At 43.6% G+C, this 26,725-nt stretch overlaps 2 protein-coding genes across 4 annotated transcripts in view; one reads left to right on the top strand and one right to left on the bottom strand.

Moving 5' to 3' along the window:
- Window positions 1-4,009, top strand: part of tmem184a (transmembrane protein 184a) — a 31,024-nt gene extending 27,015 nt beyond the window's left edge. For 2 of the 3 annotated variants that reach the window (XM_056287831.1, XM_056287832.1), the window contains one exon: window positions 2,419-4,009. In XM_056287831.1, the coding sequence (XP_056143806.1) occupies window positions 2,419-2,651 (233 nt within the window). In that variant the 3' untranslated portion in view covers window positions 2,652-4,009. The remainder of the gene's footprint in view (window positions 1-2,418) is intronic. The other variant, XM_056287834.1, reaches the window with a different exon arrangement.
- A 109-nt stretch (window positions 4,010-4,118) lies between these two features.
- mafk (v-maf avian musculoaponeurotic fibrosarcoma oncogene homolog K) lies at window positions 4,119-20,628 on the bottom strand. Its single transcript, XM_056287326.1, has 3 exons — window positions 20,489-20,628; window positions 11,083-11,161; window positions 4,119-10,980 (listed from the first exon to the last, which is right to left on the bottom strand). The coding sequence occupies exons 2-3, from the start codon at window positions 11,125-11,127 to the stop codon at window positions 10,546-10,548; spliced, it is 480 nt and encodes a 159-aa protein (XP_056143301.1). The 5' UTR covers window positions 11,128-11,161; window positions 20,489-20,628; the 3' UTR covers window positions 4,119-10,545.
- Between the last annotated feature and the right edge of the window lie 6,097 nt (window positions 20,629-26,725).

Here is a 26,725-nt window from a genome sequence, read left to right as displayed (position 1 = left end):
AAGCCCATATCTCAGTATGACTACAAAAAGTTAAAGTTTTTTTTTTCTCCATTTGATCTCCTCTCAGGCAAATACCGTCATACGTTTTTAGTCATCGTAGCTCAACCAAGTTGTTGTGGGTTGTTATACAGTGGGTTATTATTTTACTGCCTTAAACCTCAATGGCAGTGATTTTCGCTCAGGTCGCGTCCCTCCTGTTACATCACAGCGCACTTCTGATAGGAAGACTGGAACAGTGGCTTTATTTTTAGGTACTAATGTGCGTCTGTGGAGCTGGCAGTGGATAGCACACCTCCGGGCGACCCTCCTCAGCAACAGTCCCACAGAGCAGGCCAGCTGTAAGGACAAGCTCAGGGGTCCGTGCCTAACTCTCCCATCACACACACACACTCCTCTGCCACCTCCATAAGGCAGGCCCAGGATGTACTGCCATTGACCCTGAAACGCACAGGCTGTTAGAGGACCGCCTTGTCTTTATCTTTGCTTCAGATGCCCTGGCTGAACAAATGTAGCCTTACTCACGGTTGGGTAGGCAGAAGACTGAGCGTAAAGATGGCTACTGTGACCAAATGCTGTCCTGTAGGTACAACGCAGCATTTGAAACATGTAGATGTACTAAATATCAGTTTCAACACACTGTTCAAACCATAATGAATGACATATGTTTGCGTCTCCTTATTATACCTTTTTTCCACTGACTGGTTAATAATAGGGCAGCATGGTGGCGCACTGGTTAGCACAGGAACCTCACAGCAACAAGGTCCTGGGTTCGAACCCCGGGGTTGTCCAACCTTGGGGGTCATCCCAGGTCGTCCTTTGTGTGGAGGTTGCATGTTCTCCCCATGTCTGCGTGGATTTCCTCTGGGTGCTCCGGTTTCCTCCCACAGTCCAAAGACATGTAGGTCAGGTGAATTGGCCGTACTAAATTGTCCCTAGGTGTGTGTGTGTGTGGGGGTGGGGGGGGGGCCTGTAATGGACTGGAGGCCTGTCCAGGGTGTCGCCCCACCTGCTGCCCAGTGACTACTGGGATAGGCTCCCGTGACCTGAATTGGGATAGCTGGCTTGGATAATGAATGAATGGTTAATATTACCGTCACAGCATGTCTCACCACAGATAGTTCTCTCTGCTGATGTCAGAGACATTTACCTACAAAAACCATTTTAAAATGGGTATTATCTAAGCAGCCCGCTAAGTTCATTGTATTATGCAAAGTTCAGACAGCACAAGTGTGGCAATCATATCCAAATATTTGACAGCGAAGTAAGTTTACACATATTAAAAATTTGTCCCAGTGTGATGCTCAACATAAATAAAAAATGGCGTAAAACCACTTTAAAGCAGAGTCAACTAATGGCTGATGGCTCATTAGTTGAGCACTCACAACACCATTGATGCTTTCAGAAAAAAACGTTATATATATATATGAAAAGTATATATGTATTAAAGATTATCAATTATCCAATCAGCAAGTAATCAATGAATTATGAGATACTGGGTAATTTTTCTGCATGTTGTGCAAAAGAAGTGAGAACTAACAGCCACAAAGGTAATTTATGCAGATTTTTCAGTAGAGCCACTCTACAGCGTTCACATTGCTTTATGTAATATAAAGCAATGTGAATGCAATAGAGTGATTGAGAGATTGTGTGATTAAAGAAATTAGAAGACATAATGCACAGATAAGAAAACGGGTTAACATGACCAAAACCAGAGGGAAATTCAACTTAAGTGGGTGCATTAAAGTAAGAGTAATTTAAAATGCAGTACAATGTAGAGTATGAATGGTGTGGGATAACTTCACAGCTGTAACGACAGCAGTTATCATAAAGCGATTCCTTCCTGCCTGCTTCATGTCTGTCATGCAGTCATAATACACCCACACACACACACACACACACACACACACACACACACACACACACCAGACACCACTATAGTGGAACACAAATAACAAAACACACATTTTGTTTGTTCTGTTTTGAATACATAAAAGCTCCTTGCCTATAGATGAGAATATTGTGTCAGTAATGTGTGATCCTCTTTTTAAAAACACTTCACTAAAACACAATGATCTGTTATGTAGTGTAGTTGTTGCTATTGTTGACCCTAGTTGAAACATGTGCGCATCCATCAGAGTTCTGCTATTCTGCCGGTTCCTAAGCAGCTCTGCTGGGGTTGGTTTGAGGGTTTGGTGCCTCGTATATAGCCTGTGTTTTGTAGGACCTTCCTCAGAGAGGGGAGACGCCTCTCATTCCCCCTCCATCTGCTTCCCTCTTTTTCACTTCACCTCCCCTCAAACCATACGTACTCGTCCCGAGGATTTGGATCTGTGGTTTGTCTGTTCACACGTCCTGGGTTGTCTAACCACCACACACACACACACACACCACTGTCTCCCCTGTCATCCCTCTCTGCAGACAAAATCCCCCCAATGCAGAGCATCTCCAGCGGTCTGAAGGAGACGATAAACCCAGGAGATATGGTGCAGGATGCCATTCACAACTTCTCCCCAGCGTATCAGCAGTACACCCAGCAGTCCACGCAGGAGGTGGTCCAGCCCAGCCAGAACAGCAAAGGAGGTCCGCTCAGCGGCAAGGGCTCCCAGAAGTCTGACAAAATCATGCTCATTACCTCGGATGATGAGCTCTAGGCGGTGGTCCGACAACTTCCAGGTGTTTGTTTTTTTTTTCCCCCGCTGCGGCTTCAGCTGCATTATTTCAGTATTTCAGATGAACTGCTCGCTTTTGTTTTTTTTTTTAATGAAAAATTGAAGCAAGGTGGATTGAATTTTTCCCCCAAACATGTTTATTAGCTCAGTATAAACAGAGGGTTGTCTATATCCACCACATAAATAATAATCAGAGCGATGACATGCTATTACTTTATCAGACAAGTCTATAAATATGCCCCCCACGCAAACAAATATATAGAATTTACCTGTATATGTTATCAGGGTCTGTTAAGTCATGTCTGATCTGGAGTCTCTTTTTCAGTCATCTCGTATCATGTCAACATGCTCTCTGACCATCTCTGAGTCACGCTGCTTTCAAAGAGGAGCTGATTTTTAATGGGGATGACTCCAGAAGGGGAAGCCGGGGAAGTGAGAGATGATGGCAGGGACCCACACTTCACAGAGCATCTCTTGTATCTGACTCGTTTGTCAAGCGGTCTCTGGCAAGCGGTCTCTTTCCTCGAAAATGGAAAAGGGGTCCCTTTGATAGAATAGAAGCAGGCAATTCAAACTGCAGTCTTATGGCGCTTTGAAATCCTTTTTTTTAAAAAAAAAATTTTATGCATGTGTGTATCTCGCATAGCATGCACAAATTGTAAGATAAGCCCTTCTCCCACCACCGTGTAGGGTGGTTGTACTCATTAATTTTCCCAGTATGTACAAGAGAATGTAATTCTGTGTGATAAAGATGGGTTGGTTCAACAAACTTTAGAAATCAATACTTAAGCGTTTTGGAGCCTTGTTTGCTTGTGAAGTTTGCATTATTGTTCATATTCCAACTTTTAAGTTTTACTATTTTTTTTTAAATATGAATGGAATTTCTTCAACTGGTTTAATGATAATTTCGATGCAAAATGCGTTCTGTTGTTCTTATTGTTAAATGTTAATTTTATTATTGCACATGCTCAGTTCATGGAGGGGGTTTAATATAAGTAATTTGTCATGTTTTCAAGTAGCTGAACCAAGCACATATCAGATAACGTGTGAAAATGTGTGAAAAGAAAGGGATTTTTTTTTTGTATAGAGGACACTTTGCTATGCTTATTTTAACCTTTGTTTTCACTTGTAGTTTAATTCTACATTTTTCACACGGGCGACACTTGATACAGCTACCTGATTTTGGCTTATATGGCAGTAAAATTATAACTTAAGACATGGCAGATAGTTTCTTGAATTATTTTTCTGGATCCTCTCTCGTGCCAATGACAGCTGCCATTCTGGGTAAGCGGAGAGAAATTTCGAGTTGGTTACAAATTCATAATTAAAGACGTCTTACAATATAATGTTGAGTTGTCATGTGTATCACATTGTCCTATTTTGCGCATATGTAAAATAAGACTTCTATTTTTGTGTCATGTAGCATTCTGGACACATACAACACAGTAGTGCTTTTTTAATGAGAAAAAGCTTTATTTAAAAGTACAAAAACAAGACACAGCAGACCCATGTGTAGGAATAATTTACCTCCTTATTTTCAATCCAAACAGAAACAGATAGACTTTTTCTTTGTACATGAGGGTAGTTCATTGAGAAAACATGTAAATAAAATAATTTAGATGCTGAAAATAAAATTACACTAAATCAGTGAAATAAATATATAACATGTACAAGAAGAGTAATGCCAGGTTTAGCGGGGTGTGTATTCGGTTTGTGCTGCCTTGTCCTCAGTTACAGTTACCGTTAGCCGCTAGCTGTTAGCTATACCTCTATATGTTGGCACTAGACTAAAACAAGGAGACCTCACTTCTCTTTAAAGTCCACTATACAGCACTAACGGATCCAAACTGCAGTCATTCAATGGATTTTAACCTCTTTTCCCTCACCGGCATGTCAGACAGGTGATAACTGCATACGCTGGATAACAAAATTAATTCATACACAAAATGTGCCACATGTACAATCCTTGGCTAAGACAGCTTTTTTCTTTTCTTTTTTGAATTTGCCTAAAGTGAATATCTAGCTTTATGGACCGTCAAAGCTTATGTGTGAAAACTTGCACAAATACACATCTTTAGGTAGATTATTAATATTGGAGGCCTAATGGTGGATACGTCAATGAAAAAGAGTGTCCAGTCAATCCAGACCAGGTTCTTCACAACTGAAGAACATGAAAGAGTCATCAGGCTCTGTACTGCACACATGGGACAGCGGAAGTGGTGGCAAGCAAACTTCAAGAACCCAGAAGTTGGGCTGAGGTTAGAGGAGGGCTTCTGGGGTCAGATTCATCAAACATTCATACCAGGTACAGGTAATTTCCACTGCGTTTCATCATCCAACCAAGCCCGAGACTGTGAGCCACGTTTACACAATCGGTAAAAAAAAAATCAGTAAAACTTTCTTTGACATGAAAATCTTTAGTTGTGCTCATGTCTACCTCACTAACAACATGCACACAGCCAAACTGGGCCTGGATAAAACGCCGGCTAGCAACCTGGCCCCGAAGAACCCCTCAATACATCTGCAAATAAAGACGAAGACACAGCGGATGGATGTCTACATGGTCAGGCTTTACCTCTGGGCCGGAAGATGAACCTTAGTTCACCCGGAGTAAGGCATGTCTTTTATTACGTTTACTGAATATGAATATTAAGCATTAGCGTGTGATGCCAAGTCTTCAACTTGTTTTTGTTTTGTTTGTAAAGATGATTTTCTTAATAAAAAAAAAGGCATCCATCTGCCTCAGTCAGTAAGTGCTTGGAGGAAGCAAGGCCTCGGGTTTGACGCGTATAGTCTGGAAACTTCACAGGGGGTCACTGTTTTCATAAGCTTGTCACCAGCTTAATGGAGAAACACTATATAATTTAATGCGCTGAAAGATGAATTATGTAAACGACATGTAAAATAGATTTGTATGTTCCTCTGTCTCAAGTCTACATCCGGGCTCGGTGCACCGCTTGAACAGAAAACATAAAAAGGTTCTGGCTTGACACCCTTTAGCAGCTTTGTAAATTACTTTCAGGTCAGGTTAGTTTGAGCATTACATCAGCACTGCCGTCATTTCAGACAGAGCTGAACTGAGCCCGTCTACTGTAGAACAGCAAAATGGGCATATTATTGCATATTAAGTGCAATACCCAATATGAGATCATAACTGACTGGATGGACATGCAGCCAAGTACTTCTACATAAGATCATAAATTCTCTGATTTGAAAAGAAAAGGTCATTGTGAGCAGCCCAGGTAACGTAATCCTCATAAGACACATACAGAGTTGAATTTCAACCTGGTCGAATAAACTGGACCCCCGTTAATGTGAAGATAATAAGCATCTTTAACCCAATCAGTCTAATGCGTATTGCAAAGTCCGCTGCAGGTTTGACTTCAGTATTCTACATTTTGCGCCATAACAGTCCATGATACGCAGAAAACGTTGGTCATAGGTTTCAGATAAATCCTAATTTGAACATATCTTTGAGCTCCTTTGCATAGATAATCATCTTGCAACCCTCATCACAACATTTTATTGGTATTGCGTCTTGTTTGTTGATACTACCATATTGATCCATTCAGATTAATTGATAGTAAAGGAAGGTGACAAACATAGAAGTCATGCACAGATACAACCGTAATAAGATTGACTGTCAATATTGGCTTTTCTTGTAGGCCCACATAGAAATAGGTTCTCATCACAATTCGTGGACTATGAAGTTCGAGCTGGGTGGAGATGCTCCAGTTTCAGACTATACATATACCTAGTCATTTTATGGTATAGATTGTAGATTAGACAAGTGCTGGGAAAACATATTCGTAGGGTATAAATACAAAAACAAAACAAAAAAGAAAAAAAGATTAAGTTACAAAATAGTTTTCATTGTACAAGTGAACAGAATAGCTATCTTTGCGGACCAAAGTCAAGATTAAAATAATAATTTCGACTTCGAAGACTGATTACATTACATGATCACACCACTCCCAGGATAATAAAAGACATAAATATAGAAAAATAGGTGTTTATATATTTAGATATAAACTAAATATCGGTAGGAACACATGGGATGTATCATTATATAAACCAGGTGAAAATACAAAATTAGAATAAGAGCACAGCAATGTCCCTGCTTTTCAAATCCCAGCAGGTCAAACAGCAGCAAAGTCCCCCTATACTGTTCTTTGCAGCAATGGAAAAGGGGAGAAAAAAACAAAATAACAAAATAAAATAACAAAACAGTCATGTCCTCTTAGCTAGAAAAAAAGCCTGACACTGAACCATCTCTATTCACCTCACTCCAAAGTAGGAATGGATCCGAGGGGAAGTCTACGTCTTGACGACGAGTGATGTTCACATTTCATATTTTATGGTTTATATTTTATATGGCCTTCCAGAGGAGCCTGGAAGTGCATGGCGTCGCTGCATGAAGCCACCGTGAGACCTCCGTCTCTAGAGATGTGTTGTCAGGATTTCTCATCTCACAAGAGTCTGTGTCAAAAGCAAGGTATATTAACCACTGTTTCAGAGTCCCCAACACCGGCAGCAGCACTTTCTCATGACCCAGCAGAAGGAATGGTTTTTTTTTCTATTTATGCATTTGTTTATTTTATTTATTTATTTATTTTATCTATTCTTTTTTTCCTTTTCTTTTTTTTTGACGGAGTTCTTAATGTAAAGTGACGAGAGGCATTCTAGATTGTTTTTTCTTTTCTTTTTTCTTTTTTTACTTCTCTAACGTTGAAACTGAAAAAAAAGAGCGTCGGGTCCAAGTCTGTAATATACAGGAAGTTAAGTTGAGTTGCATGTCAGTAAGTGAGGACTGCTCCTGTTATCTCTATATCCAATATGGATTACCCACCATAGCAATGGCATTGTATATATATATTTAAAAAAATAAAAATAAAAAAAAATAAGGGGGGGGCGGAAAGATCACAAGTAAGTGCTTCTTTGTATCACATCATAAATATAATCGTCCTTAGTTGCAACTTGGTTTGACCCTATGTGTAATGTGTGAGGTCGGACCATGTGGGATGATGACCATCGTGCATCGGTCCCCGTTAGACAGAAAGACAGGGTGACCCCGAGGCCACGGCACCCTGTAAGCACAGGCCGTCTGGGCTCTTTCACTTTCATACCGAGTCTTTACAACTGGGTAGTAAGTGTTGTGTAGTGACGTGGACCGGGGGCATGTTAGATGTTACTGCCATGCAGAAAAAACCTCACGGGCTCACTAGCTGCTGGCCACCGGTGGAAAACAGTAGGGATTAAATAGGATTGTTCAGCTGTTTCAAGCGGTACATCTGATTTATCGTGGCATCCCAGCGAGTGGGCAATGAAAATAAAAAGAGATGGTTGCTTCAGCATTGTGGGTTCCTAGTAATGTCAAAAGCAGAATTTTATGGTGTCTGTCGGCTCAAAAGATCACTGTTTGGACAGTACTCTGAAGTGGCCACGTTTCTTATTCAGTCTTAAAAAAGACAGATCAGTCCAACTGACTTTAAAGCTGCAAACCTTCTGCAGATGAACATATGACGATAACTGGCCCAAAATACTGATGCAACCTGCTTCACTGACAAGCTATCCATCCATCCATTATCCAAGCCAAGCCGCTTATCCGAATTCTCGTCACGGGGATGCTGGAGCCTATCCCAGAAGTCATTGGGTGGCAGGCTGGGAGACACCCTGGACAGGCCACCAGTCTATCACAGGGCCGGCACATTCACACCTAAGGACAATTTAGTATGGCCAATTCACCTGACTTACATGTCTTTGGACTGTGGGAAGAAACCGGAGCACCCGGAGGAAACCCACGCAGACACGTGGAGAACATGAAAACTCCATACAGAGGACGACCCGGGATGACCCCCAACATTGGACTACCCCAGGGCTCGAACCCAGGACCTTCTTGCTGTGAGGCAACCGCACTAACCACTGTGTCACGTGCCGCCCACTGACAAGCTAAAACAACTGAAATGTTTTTTTGATCAATAACACAGATGAGCCCCTTTTAAAATCTGAACGACCTTTTTAATACTCACTTACTGCTGGCGGGTGCCCAGTTCCCTGTTCACGACTATTATCTAGTGTGATGTGGGGTTTTTCACATGCTTAAATGGCAGAGGAGTTTTTTTTTTTTTTTTAAAACAGCTAAACTCCACAACTAGGCCATACATCAGCTTGATGCATCAAGCCTTCCCTGGAGTAAATACAGACGTCATGTTTTCTAGTATGACTTTCTCATTAACGCACAATTCGCTTTTCGTTTTACAGCCATCGCTCGTTGATCCTCTTCATGGGAAAAAAAAAAGGTTCAATGGCTCAATTTACATTGAGACCCTGGTAAATATGTGCTTTCCTAGACGGAATTAGTAAAATATTTGGCTTTAGACTCGACAGCTTTCAACTGTCACGTACATGTGACTTGAGATCTCTGATGCTATTTCCGTACAACACAGCATAGCAGAGAACCAGAGCTGTCTGAAGGGCTGGAGGGGCCGACACGTCAAACCCTCGCCCACATCGCAGGAAGAGCGAATCTTTGCTTTCAGTCATGGAGGTATGGGGTCAGAGAGGTCCAATGCCCTGCCAGTGCCTGGGTGCAGGGGCGGGGGTGGGAGTGTGTGGATGTGTGTGTGTGTGTGTGTGTGGGGGGGGGGGGGTTGGGGGTTGCACAGTGCACAGACAACGTCCACTTTGTAAGAGAGAAGGAAGAGAGAGATAGAAGTGAATGCAGCATAATGTCCCATAGGAGCTTGCCCACCTTGCTCCATCCTTCAGTCTACAAATCACGGAGCATCTCCTCAGCGCAGGACGGGTGGGTTAAAGGAAGAGTTCACTTTATTTCGAACCAGAACATCAGGAAAAATGTTGCCGGGCATAGTATAAAACTAAACTTAAAACAAAAGTACAAACTTCACTGATCCCTTCAGTATTGAGAAATTTGCCTTTTTTGCTGAGTCTTCTCACTGGGCTTTCAACACAGTCCGATGGAGCAATCAAAAACCATATCTCCATCCATCCATTATCCAAGCCATTTATCCCAATTGGGGTCGCAGGATGCTGGAGTCTATCCCAGCAGTCATTGGGCGGCAGGCTGGGAGACACCCTGGACAGGCCACCAGTCCATCATCACAGGGCTGGCACGTTCACGCCTAGGGACAATTTAGTATGGCCGATTCACCTGACCTACATGTCTTTGGACTGTGGGAGGAAACCGGAGCACCCGGAGGAAACCCACGCAGACACGGGGAGAACATGCAAACTCCACACAGAGGACGACTCGGGATGAGCCCCAAGGATGGACTACCCCAGGGCTCGAACCCAGGACCTTTTTGCTGTGAGGCGACCGCGCTAACCACTGCGCCACCGTGCCGCCCCCATGTAATATCAAATTTGGAAATACCTTTTGCAGATGTGGCAGCCTCACAGCATTATCTACAGCCATGTATTTCCAGAGTAAACCGCAGCAGATGCAACAAGGCTGCAGTATTGGTGGAAGTACAAGATGAAGTAATTTTCGCTCGACAGAAACACGCTTTGGGACCATGTTTCTTTTTCTCAAGGGAGCATAAAGGCATATCTTACTGTTACGTGAGCTTCCAGTTTCAAAAAGGAGATATAGCATGGTTTTGACAGGCTCAAGCAATCGCCCCACTGGACTTCGTGGAAGCCCAGCAAAGAGGAATCAGCGGAGCAGTAAAATTTTCAGCGCTGAAGCGATCAATGAATTTTCCTTTTTGTTTGCATGGTTCTAAACAATACCCGACGGTGTTTTTCATGAGGTCTTGGTTTGACGGAAAAAAAGTGAACCTCTCCTATACATTAAGGCTGGGTCAGAACCGGTAAGGACCAGGCGGTGAACAAGGAGAGCCCAGTCCTGTCATCACTAGGAGTGGGCCGAGAAGGGGGCTGGGTTGGAGCCGTGGTTGGCGGACTTGACGATAGTGATGACGCTGGTGGTGGCGACCTTGCCAGGGGAGAGGGGCCCGCGGGTCACAGTCCGGGCAAAGCACTGCAGAGCCTCGTACTTGGCTCTCAGGGCATCCAGCTCCAGCCTCATGCTGGCATTCTCGCGGGCCAGCTTGTCCACCTCCTGCTGCAGCTCCGTCTTTTGCCTCTCCAGCTCCTCCTTCTGGGTGACTCGCTTGATGCGGCAGCTGGCGGCGTAGCCTCGGTTCTTCAGGGTCCGTCGCCGCTGCTTCAGCCTGACCACGTCCTCCTTGGTCAGCCCGCGCAGGTGTTGGTTGAGCTCCCGCACCGACATGGCCACCAGCTCATCGTCGCTGAGCACCGGGGCATTCTCGCCCGCCTCCCTCTTCACCTGGAGGAGGATCAAAAACATTTAAAAAGGTGCGCGAAGGAGCGGCTACCCAGCCCCAAACCCTCAGTACAAGTCAAAGAAAATGTTGTTTTCCACACTCACCTTTAAAGCTTTGTTCGATTTGAAATGAGTCGTCATACCCTGCATCCAAACAGCGGGCCTGAATCACACCGAGGTCCCACTGTCAAAACACAAAACAGAAGATGAATAGCTTGCAGTAATTTGTTTGTGTGGTAATTTTACATGTACAGTGGCATATTAAGAATGTAGCTACTAATTTATAAAGAGGAATAAAAATGAAAACAGCCCCCCCTTCCCTGTAAATATGCTGAAAACTATAGGGTTCCCACTCTTTTTAAGATATTTTCCAGGATGATTTTTGGGACTTTTGGACACATGACAGCCATTGTTCACAGAGGGTCATAGTATTCAGTTTTAACCATCAATGGCAGCCTCAACAATCTCTAAAGGGACTGTGTTACTTTTAAGGGATGCACAGATTTAGGTACTGGAATCGGATATTGGGCCGATACCTGGCTAAAATGATGTATCAATACTAAAGATTTTACCTAAGACTAAAATCCAATATCAAAGGCCATGAGTAACATCCATTCATCCGTTATCCAAACCGCTTGTCCTGCTCTCAGAGTTGTGGGGATGCTGGAACCTATCCCAGCAATTATTGGGCAGCAGGCAGGGACACCCTGGACAGGCCGCCAGACCATCACAGGGCCCACACACACACACACACACACACACACACACACACACACACACACACACACACACACACACACACATTCATACCTATAGGGGCAATTTAGTATGGCCGATTCACCTGACCTACATGTCTTTGGACTGTGGGAGGAAACCGAAGCCCCCAGAGGAGACCCACACAGACACGGGGAGAACATGCAAACGCCACAAAGAGGACGACCTGGGACGACCCCCAAGGTTGGACTACCCCGGGGCTCAAACCCAGGACCTTCTTACTGTGAGGCGACCGCGCTAACCACTGCACCACTGTGCTACCCCATGAGTAGCATGCCACAAATAAAGGCAAAATGGTTTGATTTAAATGTTTTTGTTTTTTGCACATGGAAGCTGTATTCCTTAAATGATGGAGAAAAACTGACTCCCCCTCAATTACCTTGCCCATTGATCCTAGACCAATGGTCTAAATCTACCCAGTTCAGCATAAGTAATGGATCAGATTTGTTGTTATTGGCCCACACTAACAGATTCATACCTGAAATCAGCAGTGAAACAGTGATATTAGTGCATCCTTCTAACTTTTAGCTTGTCACTGAATTCACCCCCAAACTTCAAGCAATGATGTGCAATCACAGCGGCAAATAAACTGGCTGTAGATATGCAATCTCACCGTGTAAAATACGATTATATAACTGTTATACATTTCCATGATCTCACCTATATTTCCAGAACGTTTGGTCAATTTGACAATTTCCCCAGTTTTTTTCAAGACTGGAAAATAAAGTAGTCCATAAATGTCCAAGTTTTCCAGGACACCCTGAAAACACCACACTATTTCAGAGTTGATTCATAATCAATAACTGGGTGAGCGTATAGAACCCCCCCCCCCCCATACACACACACACACACACACACACGCTAAAGAAAAGGCGCTTGAGATAGCTATGTCCAGCAGAGGGCAGCACCACACCACCATACGCTTGCCCTACTGAGCGCCCTTATCTACTGGAGGAGGAAGAGCAGGAGGAGGAAGAGCAGGGCCTTGACAATGTAGTTCACTGGACCAAACCAGATTAGAAACAGGCCGTCTTATTTCTACAACTTTTTTTGCGTTCAACTAATCCATGTTAATATACCTCAGCTAATGCATTTGAGCATTTTTTTTTGTTTTGTTTTTTTTTTTTTACCCCACTTCTCATCCCAACCAGACGCATGAGGTAAGGACTTCGGCCATGGCCAAATAAAGAGAGATCTCTGCCGCTGTGATCTTGTGAGAGCCACCCCCCACCACCCCATCGCCCCCCCTAACATCCCCCCAGGCTCCATTTCAGGACCTGCACTTAAGGCTGACTGCAAGTGCACTGTTCCATGCAGACTACTGCCATGGAAACCCTGCACCCTGCAAATGGGAGTGTGAATCACATGCTCACCAAAGGGGTAAACAAGTCTCATTCATAACCTCCACATGACAGAAGTCACTGAGAGGCACACTACGCCGACTTGTGCTAACATAAAGCCCAAAAGGCTTGCTGTGCGCTATCTACCAAGTAGCCATGGGAACGAGGCCTCACCGGTCATCACACAAAATGCCTAACATTCAAGCGGCTGAACTTTAGGTACACGGCGGTAGACGCACATGTGGAAAATTCCTGAAGATAGGGTGTCAGAGAGGAATAGTTTCCTTTACAGTCACGGATGTATTTTTTGCTTTGAGACAATGCACTCTAACGATTTAGGGCTTGTGTGTCTCGTCGCTTGGATCCCCTTACAGTGGGCTTTCCTGAGCTGTTCCATGCCCTTATATAACTCTGGCGGATATATTTAGCCTGCTGTGCTGACACAAATTTCTGCCAACTAAACAAGTTAAGTGAGCAATGCGATAAGTGATCAACTCAGCGAGAGGGCTAATATTTTCTGCAGCCCCTTCTCTGCCTGCAGCTTTCTTAGCAGGAAAGGCCTGCTGGGGTGCAGCTATGCTTTTTTGGGTTGGTTAATCTTAAATCTGCCCATTGATAAATCCAACCATTTCAGAGCTTTAGTGATATGCAGTTCCTGGTTGCAATCAATCAGTCAAATTGAATCACGTGTGAAGAAACCCTCCCCTCTTTGGATTTGGACGCCAGACAGGCAACATGAAGAGAAACCGTTCTGATGACTTTAAGCTGCAGAGCTCTGGCTTACATGTAGAAAAATGTAGCTCTCCTGCTAAATTTGATGCAGCCATCTGTGTGTGCATGGTTGTCATGTGTGGATAAACGAAGGGAAAAGCAAAACTTTGGTCTCATTGATTTACTGAACCAGTGAATAAAATGGGGACCAACAAAATTTAAAAAAAAATCTGGTTCTTAAACTGATTCTTCGTCACTCGTTTTGCAAAATGTTCTGCAGGCTAAAGAATTACGTAATCGAGGTGGCATAGGCATCAGATAATGATGATGAAATATAAAAAAAAAATACAAATACACGCGAGGATTCCTCGACAGCAAGTTGGCCCAAACAGGCTACATTAACAAGTGTTGCATCAGAGAAGGGGGGGGGGGGGTGTACTCTAAGCAAGGATCATGGAAAAGTGGTGGAGAGCCTCTCTCTCTCTCTCTAAATACAAGAGGCTCAGTCCAAGTTTAGTCCTGGACTGAATTTACCGGACTGAACTGAACTTTGAGAATCTCCATTCAAAATTCAGTTTAAATCCAGGGCTAGACTTAAGCTGTGCACACGAAACCGGCCCCCCGGGTTTTGTGTTTGCTTTTTCAGAACTTTTCACAATGGCGGATAGGACGTCTGGGATAACAACAAGAGAAAAGCCACAGATGGTGGGTAAGGAACGGTTAACTGAAGCACATTCCTGAGTGAACACGTGCAAAAGCGCACACTCGCACGCGCACGCGCGCGCGCCACACACACACACACACACACACGTTTTCCTTTGAGAGGCTGAATGCCGTCTGAAGGTGTCCTGCCATGCACCCAAACTCCAACAATCCCACTTGTACCAACGCTGCTGCAAAACTCCTAAAAATGTCTGGAATCCATAGTTGCACCATATCTCCCACTATCCCATACAAACCAAATGTAGCCTGTGTGTTATGCTGGAGTTTTTCATCTTTTTTTGCTTGGAGAACAGAAGAAAGCATGTCATTAAGTTTGTTCTGATTCTGTCATACATTTAATACTACAAGGTTTTCTGCAGATTATTCTTCAAGGTGGCAAAAATCAGAGTCAGAGTTCATCTGATTTTTGCCACCTTGACCAATAATTATATCATGATTTTTTATATGATGCACTTTAATGGAATCAAATCTCAAAGTAATACCAACACTTACAAGCACGATCAATAATCAAATAACAAATGCGGTACTGTTTTACTAAGAGCCATGTAATCAATTCAAGATGTGAATGAAGTATTATCAGGATGAAGCAGTTAGCAGACAAGCAATTAAATGTAAGCACAACAGTTTGACTGTCAGACTAATCTCCATCACAAGTATGTGCATACACTTTTAATTTGAAGACTAATTGGTACTTGCAAAGCTACAAGAAGGATCAAGGCCATGAGAAGGCTGGAACAGGCCTGAAAACATCTAGACCAAAGCAATGGCTGGAATCACAATGTGCAAAATCAGCAAAACTTCACCAGGTCAACGAGACCATGCGTTGAGTCAATAGCAGTTCTGTAACCCCTCCATCCATTCATTATCTAAGCCGCTTATCCCAATCAGGGTTGTGGGATGCTGGAGCCTATCCCAGCAGTCCTTGGGCAGCAGGTGGGGAGACTTCCTGGAAAGGCCGCTAAGCCATCACAGGGTCGACACATTCACACCTAGGGATAATTTAGTACAGCCGATTCACCTGACCTGCATGTCTTTGGACTGTGGGAGGAAACCGGAGCACCCAGAGAAAACCCACGCAGACCCAGAGAGAACATGCAAACTCCACACAGAGGACAACCTGGGATGACCCCCAAGGTTGGTAAACCCCGGGGTTTGAATCCAGGACCTTCTTGCTGTGAGGCGACTACACTAACCACTGTGCCACCGTGCTGCAAAGTTCAGTAACCCAGAGTGTGGGTATTTACCACACCAATCAATCAATTCCAATTCCTTCCGCTTCCTATGTGGGAAGATGGTGGTGCAAATTCACATTTGCCGTGGCCTCACCCAGTACCGTCCATGCAATGTCTTTGTCCATGTCTACGTCGAAGTTTTGTCTTCGTTTGATGGCTGGGAGAGCTGGTGCTGGATCAGGAGGGAGAGCGTGGTCTGCTGCATCCTGTGGGACCAGGGACCACAGCCCTACCCGGCGCTGCACCCAAGGAGGAAACACCGAGGGCGGTCTGGCAGCAGCCTCGCCTGTTACTGACTGTGGTGTTTTTGGTGTCGTGTGGAGTGTGAGGAGGTGTGTCAAGGGTGTCTGGCTTGGAGAGCTAGTGTTGGATCTGCTGAGGGAACCTGGTCTGCTGCATCTGGTGGACCCAAAGACCATGGTCCTGCACGGAGCTGTGCCCGAAGAGGATGCACCGAGGGCGGTCTGATAGGACGCAGAAGCAAGGCAGGCAAACCTAACTGCTAGCCCATGCAGACCAGCAGTTCTGACAGTCATCCTGGCTGGTGTTCGTTCCCTTGGACAGTGATTTTTTTTTCTTAGTTGGATATGTGTTAGTTTGGATATGTGTTAGTTTTCATGTGCACAAGCACATGAAATTAAATGACAAATAAAGTGTTTCCGATTCCTGATTCCATACACCAACATGTGTCTTGTTTTGCTGTCAGTTGGGTAGGTGCTCTAGTTCAAGGCAGTATGTCAGTTAATGGTTTCAGGGTTTCACGTTGCTCCTAAAAACAAACAGCATGTGAAAGACTTAAAAGTCATCCCCCCCCCCCCCGCCGGGATTAAAAGTGTTTGGCTTGTGTGCATGGCCGTTTTCCTTGTTTTCATTTCAACTTGAGGAACAAATGATCCTGAGAGCAGACTCACCACCAGCCGCTGGTTTTGTCTGAGAACGTGTCTCGTGTTCCTCTCAGGGAGGTGGAGAGAGGTTTCTGGAGACGTTCAGCCCTTTCTCTGCAGCGCAGCACATTTCGGTGGGATGTTGTGAGGGAAACGGAGAACATAGCTGAGCGGTGAGTCACGCTGTTTACTGGCAAAAACGACAACCAGCGTCAGGGAATCACACCCTCTCCAACTGACGTTTCCTGGAAAATCCCGTTGTTTCACCAGGAGGAAGGAAAAGTACAGAGAAGCTTGGACATGGCTGGCATGACCACCGGAACTTCAATAAGGAAAGGGAGGAGAACGGACTTAGTATCTGAGCAAAAGCTATTCTCCGACCGGGGAGACAGGGATTCAAAGGAATGTCAAGTATGTAAAAAAACAAGGACATACCCATCCCTTTTTTTTTCACTACCTGGGTGCCACTTGTGTGGGATGAAAAGAAACACATGAATAGTCCACCATGGACAACACTTAACTTCTCAAATTTTCCATGAAGAAATACCAAAACAAGAACAAGGTTTATTTGTGCAGGACTCAGGTCTGAATCAACAAAAATAGCGTAGTTCATCCAGCTCTGCCTCACCATTGTAGATGTCATCCAGATTCACAGCATTTTAATACCTGTGGAACCACAATTGCCATACCAGACCATTTGTTTATGTATGTTGGACTGAGCTGGAGATGTTCCCAGACTGAGTCAGGGCTGAGGTAGTGGCACAAGGAAGAGAGAGACGGGACGTGATCGTAAAACACACATTCGACAATGTTTCGTTGCCACAAATTTCCAATATTTGTGTTTATTGCCCAAACATTGGAGCAAAAGGAATATGCAAGAGAGTTTCAGCGGAATCCAAAAGTCACCGAGAATATTATTGTCTATGGATGCAGCAGGAACCTGTGTGTACGCCGCCCAGGAAAAGGGAAAACACTGTCACCGTTTTCACTTGTACACGTGAGAAAACTCTCTTAAGGTCCAACAATCTGGACATCACAGAATCAGACACCACCAACACCCCCCCCCCCTTGTTAAAAAGAAAACAGAAACATTGACCTTCCCAGACTGCCCCTCTTCACCACTGACAACAATGTGGTCAAAGTGCTGATCTGACATCCAGGAATTATGACCAAAAGCAGGAATGAGGAAAGTGCAGAGATGATAGTGGGCAGCAGAGTGGGCAATACAGCAAACTATGTGTTGATGACAGTGCATAGGTCTATCTCAAGCGCCACACACACACACACACACACACACACACACACACACACACACACACACACACACACACACACACACACACACACACACACACACACACACACACACACACACACACCTATCTCTTATAACCTGCCTGTGAAGATCATCAGCACCACTCAAGTGTAGTGCTTCCCGGCATGAAAAACATGACTATCAGGATAATCACAGGGAATTCCACACCATGCCGATATCCATCACAACATCTGCTTACATGTGCAAAAATACCATGCACAGGAATCTAACTGAGGTCCGTCACACTAAGAGTTTGGTAAAGTACAATGTCATACCACAACCAGTTTTCAGACAAACTCCTTCATATATTTCAGACCTCATTTAGTGAAACATGTTAGGTTAGATTCTCGTTATCATTAATATAGACCAAAAAAAAGTGTATAATTCAGTAACACAGATAATCCAATGTTAAATCCTTTGTGCCGATATTTAGGTGGCTATACAAAAAAAAAGAAAAGAAAAGAAGACCAAATTCAACAAACCAAGACAGAAAAACTCAACCAAGTTGAACCAATGATATCACAATATCAAAATTTTACCCTGATGCAATAGCATAACAAGATGATAAACAGTCATATTGAATAATCGCCCAGACCCTACGCAATGGTCAGCAATCAAGGGCCAGCGTCCTTTTTTCCAGTGAAAGGGGAAAACATTAATACGGACACGTGTCCACTCTGAGTCATAACATCACTAACAACTATTTCACTTTCACAATACTCCCCCACAATAAAAAAAAAATATTGACCTCAACTACACGATTCCCCCCCCCCCCACAGCCCTCCCCTTGTACAGCTAGTGACAGGAGAACCAGACCTCGGTCATCACACTCAGCAGAAGACCTCCTAATGCTCAACGTCACCGTCAAACCACTGACTTGGTAAAATGAGTCAACCTCCGTCACGCCTTCGTCCATGGAAGACATCAGCACATGGGCGACCGGGCCACATGTCAGCCTTATGACAGAGCCCTTGCACCCCCCCCCACCTGTCTGAAAGCACAAGACACACCTAACCCCCCCACCACACACACACACACACACACATACACACACACACACTGTAGAAACAGTGAGCAACTTTCAAACCATATCCAGGGCAAAAGGTGGCCTTTTTGGGAACAGTTGTCCAAAAAAAAAAAATCACATATTTTCCATAACATATTCAAACCAGAACAAACCATGAGTAAAGCTGAAAGCCAGTCATGGAAAGGACATAGGCATACATATTCATTTGCAAGAAGGGTGTATGTACATTTGAAACAGTTTTTGAGTTACTTAAAAAGTCTTAGGGTTTTTTCTGTAAAACGCAAATAAATAAATAACGAAAGGAAAAGTCGCATGTCATCTATGAGTTGCATTTTGTGGATTTGCAAATTTTTTTGTGCTAATTCAGCTCCCAAGATAATTGATTGTCGAATAGTAAATTGACTTGCCTTCAATCAGCTTCTCTACTGTCCAACACAACACAAAACCCAGGTAGGTATCAGTTTTCATTCAGGTGTTACCAAATTCTGTGACAGATTATGACCCCCCGCCCCAACACACACACACACACACACATAAATCATAATCTTAACCACACCAAACACATGTCTAAAATTATCCGTCTCTAACCAGGTGCCTAATTTTTGCCATCTGCAATTTAATGTCTAAGCTTAACTGTGTCTACCTGCCGTATCCTGTCTGAAACGGCGTGTTTTAAACGCAGGGTGCCACATTCTGAGGGGTCACAGATTTCGCTAGAACACTGGACATGTAGCGCGTTTTGAGGAGGCGCGGCTGACATTTCGTAACTGGGTTTGTTTCTTCCTCGTAGGTCTGCCCTGTTCTTCCCGGTGGTCTCACTACATACACGTCGTGCCCTTTGTCCTAGAATGCTGAAATGCGGACCACGTGTTCTTTCCGATGTCAAAACTAGACTCGCGTTAATATTACACGTTTACCCAAATTACACTGCGCGCGAATTCAGTCAAGACGTTCTGTGCTCCCTGTGGAAGATTTTCGGTGTCAACATTTTCACTTCTTTTTCTTTTTTACATCCAAACTTGATTTTAGAGGTCGAGTGTTTGTAAACTAACCATGTCAAGAAATGGTGACTCACTCAATTTAACCCAAACAGATTAATTGGCCCAATTATAAGACGCGACTTTCACTGAGCGCATTGGGATAGTTACATATTATTACGCGACTTTCCTTTAATTGTTTCCCAGTCTCTGTGAGTGGTTCACGTCCAAGACATCTCTTAGACGACTTGTTATGGCATAGTATTTTTGGCAAGTCTGAATACATCTAACACGTGTCCGCACGAGTTAAACTAAAGCAACATTCACGTATGTTTCCAAAACTAGGTCAACAACAACTTCGCCGACACACAGGACGTGTAAACACAGGACGTGTCAACTATGAGACAATTTGGATGCACGAATGTCACCGTGAGAACTTCGGGATTTTAGAAAGGAATGTCAAAACACCCCCCAACCCCCCCATAATAATAAAAAAAAAAACAAAACAAAAAAACAAACCAGCCTCACCTCTTAAACGCAGATAATCTGTGACGGGAGCTCGTAAGAAACTTGCGAAGTCCGTATACCGGTGTGAACGGAGGTTTTTCGTGACACACTCGGCCAAAAAACGTCCGGCGTGCGGACTGCGACGTATCGCCGTTCTAGAACCACACAACAACAACAATGTATCAACATTCCACGCTGCGCTTCCGCAAGCGCTGACGTCACCGCCTCCTCGTGACCGCCCCCTCCATTCATGAAAATAACTTTGTGCTGACGTCAGCTGGGGAGGGGGAGGCCAGAAATAGAAGATGGACACAGCTGGCCCAATACTTTTGCGGGAGTTTACGAAACTCATCTTGTGGGCAAAATTCAAACATTACCCTGTGTCACTGAGAGGTCCACCTCAGGGAAGCCCTGTAAAGTGGACAATCAAGCTGTGGGGGAAAAAAGTATGGCGGAGGTTTGTAAGTTTACGAAACAAACAAACGAACAAACATAAGATAGATATTCCCCCTCCAATGACTAGCCAGTTGTACGACTGGGTCCATATTACAGGCTAAGCTGTTCAGAAATGTGCTGCGTTTGTTCAGAGAAAACAGCGACCTCCTCCCATCATTTGACTTGAGGACAGAATAGCAGAAACATTCCATTCCAAAGGAAAGTATGTGGCTTGCTGTAGTAGCCCAGGAGTCACAGGATTTCAGTTATTTGAGGGCGCTGTATTGCAAGTAACATCACAGGCTATTCTAGGTAATTGAGCACAGGAAAGAAAAAATGTAGAGAAGTATCCTATAAGTACAGCAACCCACTCAGGAGTCGCCTGTAGGTTTACAAGACGCGGATAAACTGTAGTTATGAAGTCCCCTCACTTTTCTGTGTCCTTCCTCTCAGAGATAGGCTGCATATTACAATAATTCACTGTTGTCTACACAAATCACACAACAGTTTAAAAAAAGAAAAGAAAAGAAAAAAGATAAACAACTGAAGTTCTCTTCAAACATTTCCCTCCATAATTTTCTTCCAGCTAAGCAGGAGGTTGTTAAAGGCAAAGTGTGTTTTGGAAACATTGAAAAAAAAATGAATCAGCAACCATTTCTAATTGAATATGTTGTGATGAGACAGACAAGGTTTTCTTTATTTATATGTCTTTTATGTATGTCTAAATAAATGGAAATTATGGTCATCTGTACGTGGCCCATTTATTCTACAAAGTGTTTACAAAGGCAGAATAACAAGAACTTTATACGTTTTGTCTAAAACATATAAGATAACCATAAAATAGAAACAAAAGGTGTAAAACAAACAAACAAACAAGCAAAAAACAACTGACGCCCTTTTCATTCATGCATGTTTGAAAGGTAGAGGTCCTGGTCTGCATACTGACGTATACAAGTCAAACCAAGCAGCTACTATGTTAAAGTTGAGATGATGAGTAATACTTGATCCCAGCATCTGTGAACCAAAATTGCACAATATTGTTCACACAGATGGAGATGACTATTTTTACATTTAGATTTGAGGTTTCCTGATAGACTCTTGACCAACCATTATGAGATCATAGCTAATTTTGTATGGCCAAAGGCCATTCTCAGATCCATGGAAACTTTAATGGTAAAGCAATTAGGTTAGTCCATTGATCATTCGGGGCGGCACGGTGGCTGGTTAATGTGATCGCCACACAGCAACAAGGTCTTGGGTTTGAGCCCCGGGGTAGTCCAACCTTAGGAGTCGTCCCAGGTGGTCCTCTGTGTGGAGTTTGCATGTTCTCCTCACCCATGTCTGCGTGGGTTTCCTCCGGGTGCTCCGGTTTCCTCCCACAGTCCAAACACATGTAGGTCAGGTGAATCGGCCATACTAAATTGTCCTTATGTATGAATGCGTGAGCATGTGCGTGCGTGCGTGCGTGCGTGCGTGTGTGTGTGTGTATGTCAGTCCTGTGTGATGGCCTGGCAGCCTGTCTAGGGTGTCTCCCCGCCTGCTGCCCAGTGACTGCTGGTATAGGCTCCAGCGTCCCCGCGACCCTGAAAGCAGGATAAGCAGTTTGGATAATGGACGGATAGATTGATCATTTGTGAATGAAACAGCCTAATACTGTAATGTTATGCACTAACCTCAGTTAGATGGCGATAGCTTAAGCCTCCTACTGTAAAACACTCATTTTTCTAATACAAAATAGTCAAAAGTCAACACATATGTAGATCAGTGCAGTTTTGCGTCCTACAGGTTAGTACTGCCTTGCAAATATTATCGGTTTGGGACTGTCACGGCTTACTTTCTTCATGGAGTACAGAAAGATACCTGGCACCCTGTAAATCCATTAATAGCTGCAAATTAAATATCTAGACATTTACATAATCTTAGATGAATCGACTACTACTACTAGTACTACTACTACAACTTTCAGCTACTCCTGTTAGGGGTCGCCACAGCGGATCATCCATTTCCATTTCTTCTTGTTCTCTGCATCTTCCTCCGTCATACCAGCCACCTGCATGTCCTCCCTTACCACATCTATAAACCTCCTCTTTGGCCTTCTAAAGAGGAGGTACCAGCAAGAGTACGCTTTAGAAGGGTACTCTTGCTGGTATCCTTCTGTCGCAAATCACTCCTGACACTCTTCTCCACCCACTCCACCCTGCCTGCACTCTCTTCTTTACCTCTCTTCTGCACTTCCCGTTACTTTGGACAGTTGACCTCAAGTATATAAACCTTAGACGAATATAAATAGATAATGTTAAAGGTTTTTCCGTTGTGTCTTGATGCATGTTCAATAATCCAGGTAAGAAAACCAAAGAAGGTTGAATTAGTTCATCTGGATACATTTATTTACAGATACGATTCGTCACTCAACTAAGTGACATTTTCACCTTTGTCAAGTACTACAATACGCAGTTACATCCACAAATGCCAGTTAAAACTTTACTGTGCTGAAAGGAAACCTTATGTTATCCTTCTCCAGAAGTGCTGTCGACTTCTCTAGGCTCAGAGGCATCCGGGATGGACCATCACACAGTGGAAACGTGTCTTGTGGTCAGAAAAATCAGTGTTTCAGGTCTTACTCCCCCTTTTTTTTCTCCCCAATTGTATCCGGCCAATAACCCCATTCTTCCGAGCAACTCTCCTGGTCGCTGCTCCACCCCCCCTCCAATCCAGGGAGGGCTGCAGACTACCACATGCCTCCTCCAATACATGTGGAGTCGCCAGCCACTTCTTTTCACTTGATAGTGAGAGGTTTCACCAAGGGGACGTAGCGCATGGGAGGATCATGCTATCCCAGTCCCCCCTCCCCCCTGAACAGGTACCCCAACCAACCAGAGGAGGCGCTAGTGCAGCGAGGACACATACCCACATCCGGCTTCCCACCCGCAGACACGACCCATGTGTCTGTAGGGATGCCCGACCAAGCCGGAGGTAACACGGGGATTTGAACAGGCACTCAGAATAGACCGCTACGTTACCTGGACGCCAATGTTTCAGGTCTTTTTTTGAAAGAAATGGATGCTGTGTGCTCTGGACCAAAGAAGAAAAGGACCATCCAGGCTGTTACCAGCAACAACTCCAAAAACCAGGGTCCATCCTGGTAGATGGGGTTCTGTAAGTGTCCTTGGCAAACGTAAATGTGATGGCACCATTAATGCCGAAAAGTACACTGAGGTTTTGGAGCAACATATGCTGTCTTCAAGACAGCATCTTTTCCAGGGACGCCCATGCATACTTCAACAAAACAATGCAAAACCGCATTCTGCACACATTACAAAGGCATGGCTAAAGGCATTATGGCATGAATAGGGTGCAAGTGCTGGACTGGCCTACCTACCGTCCTGACTGTTACATTTTTGTAACTTCTTCCTTTACCTTAATTCTTTAAATTAGGCTTTTCGGAATCAAATCACGGCCACCTGTTTTGAACTCCAACTCGTTTACTTACACTACCGTTCAAAAGTTTGGGATCACCCAAACAATTTCGTGTTTTCCATGAAAAGTCACACTTATTCACCACCATATGTTGTGAAATGAATAGAAAATAGAGTCAAGACATTGACAAGGTTAGAAATAATGATTTGTATTTGAAATAAGATTTTTTTTACATCAAACTTTGCTTTCGTCAAAGAATCCTCCATTTGCAGCAATTACAGCATTGCAGACCTTTGGCATTCTAGCTGTTAATTTGTTGAGGTAATCTGGAGAAATTGCACCCCACGCTTCCAGAAGCAGCTCCCACAAGTTGGATTGGTTGGATGGGCACTTCTTTGAGCAGATTGAGTTTCTGGAGCATCACATTTGTGGGGTCAATTAAACGCTCAAAATGGCCAGAAAAAGAGAACTTTCATCTGAAACTCGACAGTCTATTCTTGTTCTTAGAAATTAAGGCTATTCCATGCGAGAAATTGCTAAGAAATTGAAGATTTCCTACACCGGTGTGTACTACTCCCTTCAGAGGACAGCACAAACAGGCTCTAACAGGTACTATTTAATGAAGATGCCAGTTGGGGACCTGTGAGGCGTCTGTTTCTCAAACTAGAGACTCTAATGTACTTATCTTCTTGCTCAGTTGTGCAACGCGGCCTCCCACTTCTTTTTCTACTCTGGTTAGAGCCTGTTTGTGCTGTCCTCTGAAGGGAGTAGTACACACCGGTGTAGGAAATCTTCAATTTCTTAGCAATTTCTCGCATGGAATAGCCTTCATTTCTAAGAACAAGAATAGACTGTCGAGTTTCAGATGAAAGTTCTCTTTTTCTGGCCATTTTGAGCGTTTAATTGACCCCACAAATGTGATGCTCCAGAAACTCAATCTGCTCAAAGAAGTGCCCATCCAACCAATCCAACTTGTGGGAGCTGCTTCTGGAAGCGTGGGGTGCAATTTCTCCAGATTACCTCAACAAATTAACAGCTAGAATGCCAAAGGTCTGCAATGCTGTAATTGCTGCAAATGGAGGATTCTTTGACGAAAGCAAAGTTTGATGTAAAAAAAATCTTATTTCAAATACAAATCATTATTTCTAACCTTGTCAATGTCTTGACTCTATTTTCTATTCATTTCACAACATATGGTGGTGAATAAGTGTGACTTTTCATGGAAAACACAAAATTGTTTGGGTGAACCCAAACTTTTGAACGGTAGTGTATGTCTCAACTGCAGATGTATGTTACATAAAATGTCTTCCCCTAGTTTCTCTTAAAGGTACAGTACACTGTTCAGTACATGACATCCCCCTTTTATTTGGATATAAACTCTTGTCTTATAACCAAATTCTCTCAACTGAGTAAACTTTCCAATTACAAATACAACCAAAATAATAATCTCTGGAATCTTCTTCCACTTCAAATTTTCTACAATCAAAACAATTGACTTAAGTAAGGACATACGTAAGTCCTTAAGTAAGGACTCTCTCCTCTGTCCTGATACTCCTGGACCTGTCAGCTGTGTTCGATGCAGAGAACCACCAGATCCTCCTCTCTACCCTCAAGGGGCTGGGTATCACAGACTCTGTACTCTCAATGTTTGCATCCTACTTGACGGGTCGCTCCTACCAGGTGACACGGAGCGGATCTGTGTCGGAACCTCGCAAACTGACTACAGGCGTTACACAAGGTTCGGTTCTGGGTCCTCTCCTGTTGTCCTTGTCTAGGGCTGCAACTAACGACTATTTTGATAGTAGAATAATCTATCGATTATTGAAACGAATAATCGACTATTCGGATTATGAATCGCACAATTACTCAATGGCTCTTATTTAGTTATCAGCTTTTAAATTTAGCTTGAGGTTGTTTTAGGCATGTGATAACTAACAATAAAGATGAATACTTCATTCAAAAATACATCTTTTAATGAACTTTCCTGCTGATACAAAAGATAAATAAAAATTCATTTCCAATATCCATTTATTCTGTCAAAATTTAAAACCAAGGATAAGCAAAGTAGCAGCAATAAAATATAACAAAACTACAGCAGTTTTCCCTTAATCAAATAAATCAAACAATCCATCTAAATTTAAAAGAAATAAACAAGAGGGCGTAAATGTCTACCTGGGCCATGCTTCATCACGGATATGATGAAGCTACTATAATCCCGATTTTGGGATAAACGGCAGAATTTTCAGTTTCAAGAAACGAATTAAGAGTCTTTAGGTTTATGATTTAATTAGCTGGATAACCATCCAAAGGAGTTGAATCAAGTGCAACTGGACTTGGTATATATCCGTGAAGACGTTTCGCCTCTCATCCAAGAGGCTTCCTCAGTTCGTGCCTTTCTGACTAGAC

This window comes from Lampris incognitus, chromosome 10 (assembly GCF_029633865.1).
Source record: "Lampris incognitus isolate fLamInc1 chromosome 10, fLamInc1.hap2, whole genome shotgun sequence".
In the NCBI taxonomy this organism is placed as follows: Eukaryota; Metazoa; Chordata; class Actinopteri; order Lampriformes; family Lampridae; genus Lampris; species Lampris incognitus.
This window is presented reverse-complemented; position numbering and strand designations above follow the sequence as displayed.

Coding starts and splice junctions, on each gene's coding strand:
- mafk (XM_056287326.1), bottom strand. CDS start 11,127: ATGCAGGGTATGACGACTCATTTCAAATCGAACAAAGCTTTAAAG. Junction 10,981..11,082: donor AATCGAACAAAGCTTTAAAG/GTGAGTGTGGAA, acceptor ATCCTCCTCCAG/GTGAAGAGGGAGGCGGGCGA.